The sequence below is a fragment of the Etheostoma spectabile genome, chromosome 15, assembly GCF_008692095.1.
Source record: "Etheostoma spectabile isolate EspeVRDwgs_2016 chromosome 15, UIUC_Espe_1.0, whole genome shotgun sequence".
NCBI lineage: Eukaryota > Metazoa > Chordata > Actinopteri > Perciformes > Percidae > Etheostoma > Etheostoma spectabile.
The window spans coordinates 12,404,948-12,416,999 of NC_045747.1; the positions used below are offsets into that span (position 1 = coordinate 12,404,948).

Genomic DNA, 12,052 nt, shown 5'->3' on the forward strand with positions numbered 1-12,052 from the left:
GGATAAGTGCCGGCTACGCCAAGAGGGTGAAAGGAGGGAGTGGGAGGGGCGTAATCTCCCAACAAGGAGATCTCACGTCACCACTTGCTGCACTGTTGAGCGTTCATTAGGGCACGACTGGTCTCCGCAGTGCAGCCTCCTGAGCAGCCGCTGAAGCTTGTTGGAGAAGTTTTTGTTCATCTGCCTATACATGAGAGGCATCGCAAAGCTGCTTGAGAAAGCCAGCAGTTTAGACACACATCTCAAGAAATAATATGTAGGTAAGTAATGTACATTACTAATGTATCCTGGTGCACCAGCTACTGTGTGTACCAACAGGGTCATGTAGTATGGAGTCCACAGTACAAACTGTACACAGACTGACGCGAGCAGCAGTCTGTGGATAGAAGGGTCCAAGCGAGCCGAGTCCTGGTCCAGAGGTGTAGACTCCTTCCTAATACGCAAAATGAGCACAAAGGCATAAAGAACAGCCACAGCTGGAACCACGTAGCCGATGAACATCATGATGGCGTCTGCTGCCTCCTTGTTCTGCATTTTGGAGCATTCAACCATCTTAGTGGAGATGTGGTTGCACACATAGAAGAGCAGTGAAGAGAAGCTAGTGAGCACCGCGCCGCCCCAAATAAACCCACACACGTGTTTGGTGTTATACACACTGGACATGTATGTACGAGGCAGTGCCCGCTCTATATAGTAGTCCAGACTGAGGAGGGTGGTGGAATACATGATGACCAGAGATGAGATATTGAAAAGGATGATGAGGGTGATGTAGACCTCATTGTTGTACTCCCATGCGTGCCAGCGGGTGAAGGTGGAGCTCAACAGCTCCACAGGTGCCACCAGGTTGAGCACAAGGCCCGCAATGGCCATGTTGACGAAATAAACATCCGGCATGGTCATAGACACCTTGTTAGAGAGGTTGACCACAACCAACAGCACATTGTAGCACAGCCCCAACGGGAAGCACACCAGGAGGTAGATGATGGAGAAGACTGACAGGATGAGGCCAAAGTCCTGGCAGAGCCGGAAGTCCACGCTGGTGTCCGTCTCATTGTAAACCATGCAGAGCCACATCGCTGGGCTCCGACACAGGTCCAGTCTCTCAACAGGTCGACTGCAGACAGAGAGTTAGGGAGACAGAAGTTAGTTACACAACCATAGGTGGGATTTACAGGTGAGACGTTGGGGTTACAACCCCCCTAATAATCAATACTGGCCAGTGCAACCTCCCTAAATATCTAATAATAATTACATTTACATAATTAAAGACATGTGCAACATAAATTGATGCAGAAAAGGCACAAATTGTTGCAGAAAAATTCACCACAATAAAGGAAATTCAGTGTTAGATAAGTTCAAAATTTCAATTTTGCTCGAAAGTGGAGATCTCAAACCCCCCCCTGTTGTTGAACCCAAAGTTACGCCCTTGTACGACAATTAACAAAAACGTCATAGTTGTTATCAATAAACAGTAATAATAATTAAAGCTGGGTAAAATCAAATATAGATGAAACTAATGGTAATTTCATATGGCATTTAATTTAACGTTGAAAAATCGTTTGTGGATGTTTTCACAGGCTGTTTTCTTTTTCACAGGATGTTTTTTTCACAGGCCTTTTCATTGTTCATTTCAGTGTGTAAGAAAAAGGAAATAGGTTCAGAACATTGTAAGGTGTATATTATCATTGTTCTAGGAGCATGTGAAAAACAAAACATTCAGTTCTTGTTTCCATGAGCAAAATTCAACCCTCTTTGTTATTGGTTTCTTTGCTGACGAGGGGAGAAAACAAGGCCTCGACACAAAAAAAAGTCTGCCACGGCACAGCTATTATGCCCTGGGTAACACTATTAATTTCACTTCACTGCATCCGACTGGCTGAATGCAAACGCCTCACAATACGTTTCATTTTCTAGCTCAGCTTCAAAACCCACTATTTCTCCTCTTTGAGAGCCACACTGGGCAGAGCAAGTGTTTAACGCCTCTGCATGCTCTTCTTCTCTCTATCCCAGTCACATGTGCGCAGCCAGATAAAGAAAAAACACTTTTCTAGCCTGACACTTCACAGATTGCTTTGGTTGTGCTGCAGTAAAGCTCGTACACTTTCTGTTGACTGGGGGTTGGGCACGTGGTGATGGGTAGATTTATAAAGAGTGAAATGTGAAGCAAGCTCTGGCAAAGGGGTCAGCGAGGATCGAGTTGCGGGGCTGGAGTTCAGGACAAGGTCAAAGAAAATGACCATGTGCATGTCTGGAGTGTTTGGGCTCAAGCTTGATGGGGCTGCAAGTTTTGAAAAAAGCTTATGTAATGTTGCCTTGCATAATTAACCCAGGGCATTTTTAAATAAATTATTCAAACAGCTTTGGTCAAAGAAATGGAAGATCATAAGGCTATCTCAGGATTGCAGTGATAAATCAACCAAGTTTACTGTATTGCATTTCCTCAGTGACAATTTGGCTGTTACGTTCCCACACATTTGGCTGCACTTCCAAAACTGCTTTGACAAAGGATGATTCTCTGAAGAGCTAATAAACTTAAAAATAAAAACAGAGATGTGCTTATCTGGTCAGAACTTTCTGAAAAACCTCTTCCTTGAAAATACTGTGGAACAAAAGTGCAGGAAGGCAGTTGTTGATTTCAGGAGGATGAGTAACGATGCCAGTAAAGGGGAAACATTGTTCCGTTCACTTACGTAACACCACTACAGAGGGGCTGTTTTGGCATTAAGCCTCAGACACAGACGGATATACACACAGGGGCTCAGTCCCTCCTCTATACCACTCCAATTGGCTGTAATAAGACTATAGTGGAGGCTGGAGCTCAGAGCTGGACTGGATCAGGATCGGGAGGAAGAAAGAGTACAGTTACTCTTTACAAAACAACAGTCTTCACCAAGACAGGAGCACTGAACAGATCTCTTGTAAACATGCTCTCTGTAAGCAGCTAGGTGACTCATTTACTAAAACAGGCCCTGACACAAGTGCATAATGAGCTATGGTCCTCTCCCATGGATTATGTGCTTGTCTCTGAATGTGTTGTAGATTGGAAGAAGTTTGTGCACCCTTCACTCCTTCAACAACCTGTGATCACCTAATGAGAAAATTACTTTCAAGAGAATTTTTTAAGACAGCACACACTGCATTGTGGCTGGCTGCCCCCATTCATTAGCACCTGTTGTGTACGGACAGTTTCAGCCACCCTTTCATTATCACATTGGCTTACACTACTGCTTACGAGAGCTGCAGGGTTCCTACAATTCTGCATAAATGGCTTTGTGATGCACTAGTGTTTGATTACTTTAACGGTTTGTTTCTAAATACTTTGTTTCCTGTTACTCTATAGACGGTATTAGCTAAGTATTTGACACATGGCCTCGATAAAGACAAAACAATGATGAAGTACAGATGAAAACTAAAGCCATGGCATTTATAACGCGTAGTGGACTAAAAGGTAAACAGTGGAAACTTTAGAATTCCCTGTGTTTACCTACTGAAAGTGACAGAAATGTTTTAGTATGTTAACACATTTTTTTCTATTTCTTTTTAAATCATCCACCAGGATTTCACTCTTTTAAAGATAGACCGAACCAATCAAAGCATAGTTACCACACAATATAGTTGAGAAGAAAATGCTATTACAATATTACAGAGCAATTAGTCTCCTCTGCATTTCCTCCAAGTCACTGCAAAAAATAAAACACATGGGGTTGCTATAGCCCATACTAAAAAATATTACAAATCCTGGTTTTCATATTAAACTCGTGAACAAACCACTTTGGTGTTGTCATTGCACTTTAGCTCTGCACATTTTGCCAGCAGCCCATGATAATGAAATCTCTAGTTTTCCACCCCACTGAGCGGACAAACGGGTAAGGTGTAAGAAAAATGTGTCTTCTCCTACTCATTTTGTATGAGCTATGTTTGTTTGAATTCAGAGTATCCAAGACTATTTCAATGGAACGCCCATGTTCAAGTTCAGAGATGTGATGTTCACATAAGCGAAACACACATAAGCACCTTGCAAACAGGCAATAAGCTGTTGTTATGAGAGCATGTGTACTACCTGAGGCATGTGAAGTTGGGTTGTTCTCTTTTTTTTAATGCAATATTTATGGATTGATTTAGGTATGCAAATATTCCTCCAAGTATGTGAGAAGAAAACTGGGAGATAGATGGCTTCTTGCTACCTGCTTCCTGTAAATGTGTCATATGTAAAATGACATGGCTAAGTAAGAATAGCCTAAGCTGTTGTCAGAGTTCTTCTTTCACGTTTTTGACTGAAGCTGTAGACTTGGTTAAGCACTGTCTGAACTTTTTGCCTATTCTTCGTGTCAAAAGTGGTTAAGTTCAATATTCCCGGAGGAGCAGGCCGTGCTTTAGCATGCTCCGGCCCCACCAAACATGATCTCGTAAGAGTGACGCACACGGACTTGACGTCTCAGCGTATTTAAGCCAGATCTCGCAGGCTGATGGGAGTAGTGTGACATACTGGCCCCACACCCCTGATATATCCTGACTGGAATTTACAGGCTCTTCTCAGAAAGTACTGAGTGAAGTCACATGATTGGCCACTTGTGCAGCAGCATGCAGCAGAGCAACAACAGAAATACTACAGTAGAAGAAAACAAGGTTACATGACTCACATTTCTCGGCACACACATGCTGGGACTGTGCAACAATGTCATAGGTGCAACACAATGACATCTGATGCACAATTAATAGTGTCACATTTTAAGTACTTCCCTACAGAACCAAACTACTTACAACACCAGAGGACATAAAGATGTAAATTAAAAATTAAAAATTAAAAGTCTTTTCTGGTTCCAGTGCGTTTCTCAGGCACCTTTCATATTTGGAATGCAGCCCATTAAATGAGAGTATTAATGAGAAATCTAACTTCAGGTTCAGAACATTTTGCAAATTAAAATTACTAAGCTCTCATGGGTGATTAAAATACTTGCCATCAACTTCATTTCTGTGGGAGGGTTTTATATAATTTCAGTTTCTCAAATCATCATCATCAGTCCCAACAGAATTGATTCACAGCGCTGGCATTTTGTCGTAGGGAAGATGACTTGTTTTTGAATGGTTTCCTCACAAACTACATATTGTACTGTATACAGGCCAATTATCTACCTGCCTATCATCCTTCTTGTATAAATCTGTTAATCTACAGATCTTGACGTTTAAGTTACAAAAAAACTCTCCAAAATGTTGATTTTATTGACTCAATACTGCACAGAGGGTGTTGATTATGCCCCCCCCCCCACCAAAAAACAAAAAAACAGTATTGTCTCTTATCAAGTTCTTGTGTAAGAGACTCCGGTCAAGTACAAGTCACAGCCAGTCAAGACAACTTCTTCAGCGTCTTTTCTGAAACAACATTAACAAAGTCAGAGTTCAATGGTCAGCACAAAGCAGGCTTACTGCCATTAAGCCATGGCACACGTCCCATGTCCCCTTTGGTCACATGGATGAAGTTGACAACAACAAGTGCAAAGCCTAAATCTCAAGAAGCATTTAATTTGGTGAGCGGTATACCGGCAGAACTATACTTTGTCAGAAAGTAGCATTCATACAGTCTCCTTGTGGCTGTCCATAATAAGTGGTGCATAATTAGTAACCAACATCTTGTTATTAAATAGTGGCTTTAAAAGCTGATCAAACGTCCTGATACCATTTAGCACAACAGAGAGAATATAGCCTATTAATGCCTGTGTGGAAAATCTAACATTGGAATTATTATTCAAGCAGTTTATGAATGATTAAACTTCACAGACTTAAAAAAGAAAAAAAACATAAAAAGTAGTAATTATTAATTAAATGGCCTGGGATTTATTAGATTTACTGATCCAGTAAGAAAGGCTGCCTTCTTCATGCAGTGTAACTAGCTATAAACATCGCATACGGTTAATTAACAGACTCACCATGACATCAGATTGGCTCTAAGTCCCTAAGGCAGATGTCATGTCAACAAGAAATATAGGTTATTCATATAAAGAGCAGTCTACCACAGCTTTAGAACTACACTGTTACTGCCAGAGAAGGGGCTTTGAACTTAAGAAACCTGATTAAACTGATAACAACTTTTCCCCCCAGCACCTGAGAAAGATGATCCCGTGAGAAACATCTTCAGGTGTTGTTTTTCAAACATAAACGCGTCGTTAAAACTGTGGAAGAACTAGTCTACAACTGAACAATGGGGAGAAAAACAACCCTAGCCTATCGTAGTCTCTATTTATTATTGCGGACATGTCTCCCCATCCCACTTGACTGTACAGATCAAAGCGTGGATAGCTGTCACGGCTTTACAATTATTCTAACATTACCAATTCCGTGGCTTTTGTTGGCACAGACACTTAATCTCGCCTCTAGCCATCTTCAATGGGACAAATTTACTTGTAGGCAACACCACTGAAACGATTAAAATTCAAGGCAACCGCATCGCATTATTGGGTCTCGAAATTATAAGAAAGAGAAAAACTCACCAGAAACGTAGTATAGATTTGGCTGGGTGACAAACCTACGGAGGCATCGGGTTTGGATGAAGCATTTCCACAGGCATTTCTCATTCGTTTCATTTCACCAACACAAGTAGTGTTATCGCCTCGGTAAAGAAAACAGCAAAACGAACGGTTTAACTACGTACGGTGGAGAACTCATCTATCAACTTTTCGTACGAGGCTTGTTCTGAAAAGTGGGCCGTCCGTTGCAGACTTTACTACTGCTGAAGTGCTGCTGAGCCCTACAGTGTGTACACACGTGACCATCCCCCACTGTCTCCCGGCTCTACGGTCGAACGGCTGTTCTCTGCTCTGATTGGACGGGAGGCAGGGAGGTGGGGCGCGATGGAGACCGAGGGCGAACCATAGACTGTTGGAACACACACGCACGCAACACCTACAGGTTCGTCATTATTGAATAATTTATTTAAACAATGGTTATGACGTAAACACAGGTATCAATGCTATTTCCAAAGTGGTGAGTTTAAATGGAGTAGTGCTGTGATTTTTAGTTTGTTTTAGTGTTTCTCCATAATTTTGTGTTTCCCTAGTCTATATCCACGACGTTCCACTTAAGGGATTGCTCCGTTGCCGCAGGAAATTTTGCCGGATGTAAATTTTTTCGGCCTGCATTATAAACTCTGTCTGATTTAGTCAGACTATGGTTACCTGCTCCTCAGATCTCTGCAGAGTAAATCCAGACAGGTGGCTAGACTGTCTGTCCAATCTGAGATTTCTGTTGAATGCCTATGGTGCGACAAGGTCTACACAGCTTGTTTAATGTAATAAATACATTTCAAAATGTATCTGAAGCTAATCTGAGGCTACAGCAGACTGAGTTAGACACATTTCATCTACCAAACATCAGTTTTTTTTGTTTCTATCCCTCCACTGCAGCTTAGCAAGGAAAGCCTGCTGAAGCCACATATTAACTTTAGAGAAACTGTAGGATGTTTTTTTTGCACAGGAAGACTGTGTGTTTGGTCTCCAATCACATACATTGAAGGTGCATTAGGAAGGGATCACTATGAACAGGAGGAATGATTACAGCGAGCAAATCTTGTTGCAATGTTCCTATGGCACCTGAATATTGTTATCAGACAGATGAAAAAAATGGTATACTATCCTTTAAAGTTCTCATTTTATTCATATTTTCAGGGTCATAATTGTATTTTGAAGTTGTACCAGAATAGGTTTATGTGGTTTAATTTTTAGAAAACATCAAATTTTTTTGTTTTTTTTGTTACTGCAGTTTCGCTTTTCACCCTGTGTGTTCAGCTCTCCATTTTAGCTATCGAGTGAGGCATCTCACTTCTGTTCCATCTTTGTTGGGAGTTGCAGATGCAAAGTAGTTAGGTAAGCCCTGGTAGGCCGTCAGTTGCAGAGTATGAGGCCGTGCCATGCTAGCAGCTACGCAAGCATTATAACGTGTGTTACAAAGTGACCCACGTTTGTCACAGAAGTAAAGGCAGGACTACAACAGACCTGTTTGGAGAAGTTTGTGAACAGTGTTTTCTGTTTTGAGATGGTAAGTCCCTTAGAGTTGGACTTTAGGCTCTTTCACTTTGTAAATCTATAACATGTATAAAAGATATATAACACAATAAAGGACAGGGGAAAAGCCAAAAAGCACAATATGAGCACTTTAACCCTAAACGGTTATCTCTGTGAAGCCTTACCATAAACAGGAGTTCAGACTGAAAACAGCCTTGCATTAAAAACAACGCCAGAGATTGTGTTGGTGGGGTTGTGTTGCTTTGTGGTGAGATATGAAATATGAACCCAGAGGGCCAGCTTGATTAAAAGATTCATGGATTTTAAAATGTATTATTCAGAAAGTTAACATTGTTGCATTAAAGGTCCAGCACGTGTTTAGTTATTCATTATCAAAATCGGTGTCGCCCGTTCACAAACTTGGCCTTTTTCATGAATATTTATCACCACCATCAATTCCAAGTATTTCTATTGGCTTGACATTTTCCATTTCCATTTACATGAACTAGGGTAGACACTCCGTGTTCATGCGCCATCTTGAAATACTTTAGCCGGTAAGGGACAAACAGGATATGCCCCGCCTTCCAAATTTTAGTTAACAGGAGTCTTCTTCTTTGCGCAGAAAAAGAAAAAGGATATTGCTAAGAACAAAAGACCGGCTTTCTGAAGCGTGAAGGCTACCATAGCTGTAATTTGTACCTTAAACTGCGTAGTGCGAGAGAGTTGATTGCGATATATGATCTCAACGCTAGGTGGGAGAAATTTCTACACATTGGACCTTTAAACTGAATGTTAAAGATGAAAGAAAATTGAAATCATATTTAAATGCCCAGAGGAAGAATAATGGTGGCTCTCTATTATGATGAACATATGAGAAAATGTTTGTAATGAAGCAGATGTTGTTTATCAAAGTACTGTAATAAATGCAGTATGTTAGAATGACCACTTGCCTGTGTTGTTCTGTTGAATGGAATCTGTAATTAGGCAATTTAAATTCACTAAAAAGATTAAGGATTATCGTGCACATTCTCCCCAGTTTATACCACATATCATAATCCTGACATGGAGAACAATGCTGCACAGCATATGATTAAGTAAAGTATTACATGTGTTTAGTTTCAACAGCAGCAGCTTTCACCATAAACTACTTTGATAGCCCATATGGATAATAACTTAAGTTAGTTAATAACTTATTTGTTTTATTACAATGCCCAAAGGCTGTATCTTTTCATGACTTAATATATTCATTTTAGTTGACGCTTTGATGATTACACATTCTTAGGGTGTGTCACAATTTGGACACTTCTGTGTGTACACTTACATGTAGTACACTGTGTACACACTATGTAATCACTTGTGTAGTGTGTACATTTTGACAGGGTAATGTTGTTTCCAACTGGTGTGGCCGTTATGCACTGACCGGAAATAACGCTTCTTTCTTAAAATTAAATACCAGGTTGTTTTCTTACATCTGACTACAGTATAATGGTACTGTTGGAAAAAAACATGTATATATTACATTTGTACAGTATAATTTGGTGTTTGTCGTTTCAATAACAACTGCTGCTGCTTCCTCCAGCGCCATTTTCACAAGTTTGAAAATTCGTTGGTGGTTGCATAGCTTATACTCCGTGGCAAAAAGGGCCCCCATTGAGGGCGAGTAGTGTCCAGTGTTCCACACTCAACTTTTTGACTTTTTGGTACTTGTATGCATTGACTTTTGGCCATACTTTGTCAGTGTGAACACACTATGTACTCAAATAAGCAAGCGTAAGTACAGAATTGCACAATTTAGGACACAGCATAATTTTTCATTTTGTAAAGTCTGAGACGTATTATAGTTTAACAACCCAAATAAATTCCAATTATTGGGGTCCCATACAATATATATATATATATATATATATATATATATATATATAATCCTTACAATACAGTATTACCACAACTTTTAGTAAGTGTTGATAAGTCAATAAGCTATAACAATAATTAAATGTCATGTTTAGTTTTATGTCACTGGAAACCTAGAAAACCTTATTTGATCATTGCTAAGCTCATGGGTCTGAGATAACACTGAACATGCAACATGGTAACATCAGGTCTTGATCAGTCCTGTGTACTGCTCCATCCCTCAATTTCCTGCTCAACACTTCAGGGGATGGAGGGATACAGCATCAAAGTCCTGAAGCCCTAAAGCTACACAGTGTTAAAAGAACCTGGAAGCAGATATTTCATAAACTCTAAATGTATCAGTGCCCTTTTTGCTCTTCCTGCAAGTAATGGATTAGTTCTAGGCCAGCAACAGAAAAACATAATGAACAGTTTATGGAATGCACTGTTTCAAAACAAAACGCCTTACCATGGCTCAGTGAGCACACTCAAGCATTTTAGAAAGTGATTAACATAAGTCTCTTGCACCACTTTTAAAATATTGAAAGGGAATAATTCAAGTGCAGCACATTTGACTGATCTTATATTCAGGAGTTAGCATAACCAGAGTCCTGTTCAGTCTATTAGATTCAGTTGTTGGCCTTGTCCTCACTCAGATATGAATATGTGTTATTCCAGAAGTGTAGACTTTGAAAAGATAGTGTACAATTTAATGACCCTTCAGAAAACTGTAACTCAGACTCTTCCCCGATTAGCTATCATGAATCTAATCAGCCACATAAGAGCAGAGAACTCTACTGAATGTAAAATTGAAAAAAGACATTCACTGTGTCACATTATCTAAAAGTATAAATTCAGATAACAGGACAAAAAGACTTATAATATCAGTTGTCATAACATGGCAGTAATAGCACATTAGTGCAGTGGAAACATACAATCTTTCCTTTTGCATTTGCTATAGTAAACACTTGTGCAAGAAGGAGTTCTGCATCTCAGGAGTGACTCTTAAATGTCAAGTGCTACACTTTCCACAGCTGCAGCGGTGATGGAGCCAAATCAGAAGCAAGCGTGGTTAAAGAAGAGTATTTCCTACACATGAGCGGTGAGATATTCACCAATTCACTAATTCAGAGTTGATGATGATGAGGCTCTGCAGGATCAAAGACAAAATGTTAAATTGGCCAATATGACGGTGACGGTTTAGGAGCTTTGAATGAACGAGTCTAGTCAGCACACAATTAACAGTCTTAAAGAGTGTAGTTCATTCAGTTCTGCTTGGTAAGTTTAAACTGTGACACTTTAACATTTGGTTGGCTTTGACTGCGCATAAAGTTCAGTTCAACTTTTTTCAATACTTTTTTTCAGTAATACTTTTAGTATGGCCAGTCAAACAAAACAGCAACAATAGCCCTGCAGTTTGACAGCCAAATGATGTTTCATTTTAAGTCTACATACCAGGAAGATCCTTCTTATTCCGGGCGAGCTTGATTTCTTTCTTATATCTCTGCTTTTCAACTAATAGAGACACAGTATTGGAACACAGGTTTCTCATTCCTGCAAAAGCAGCACCCTGGAGATTAGATTTGTTTAAGCAATTATATTGACTGTGTTCACTTATGTTTTATTAGACATTTTAAGTCCATCACCATTTATATTGAGTTGTATTACGAACACCCACAACACACAGTATCTCAAATTTCAAATGGAAATACATTAAAAGGTAGATATTTAATACTGTTTTCAATCAATAGAGGAGATTGAAATTTGTGCTTTGCTTGATTTAAAAAAACAAATAAGATGATTTGAAATAAATACTCAAGCAATAACAAACTGTTCATCAGTTACAGTCTCAGTTACTTGTGTGTGAAGGTTGGGTGTTAATGCAATAATCCCTCAAATACAATCTTTAAAGTTCTACAACATTAGTCAGACTAACTTTACTGTTTGCTAATGTACAATGACATGACAAAAGTTCTTATTTAATCATTGATCCTATGTTTTAATAAGGAACAAGTGTTGATTTATGGTTTGCGTGGAAATGCCTGTAATGTGGTCATTTGTTGCAGCAGAAGAGAAAGTGGGTGTTAGTGTTAGGGGCAGAGTGGACCCTGGGTCGCAGGACTAAATCACAGTTTATCCCCAATCAAGCTCTGAAATCTGTTCCTATT

At 39.8% G+C, this 12,052-nt stretch overlaps 1 protein-coding gene across 1 annotated transcript; it reads right to left on the reverse strand.

Moving 5' to 3' along the window:
* Positions 1-6: 6 nt before the first annotated feature.
* On the reverse strand, positions 7-6,761 carry gpr146 (G protein-coupled receptor 146). Its single transcript, XM_032537550.1, has 2 exons — positions 6,486-6,761; positions 7-1,114 (listed from the first exon to the last, which is right to left on the reverse strand). The coding sequence occupies exon 2, from the start codon at positions 1,072-1,074 to the stop codon at positions 73-75; it is 1,002 nt and encodes a 333-aa protein (XP_032393441.1). The 5' UTR covers positions 1,075-1,114; positions 6,486-6,761; the 3' UTR covers positions 7-72.
* Between the last annotated feature and the right edge of the window lie 5,291 nt (positions 6,762-12,052).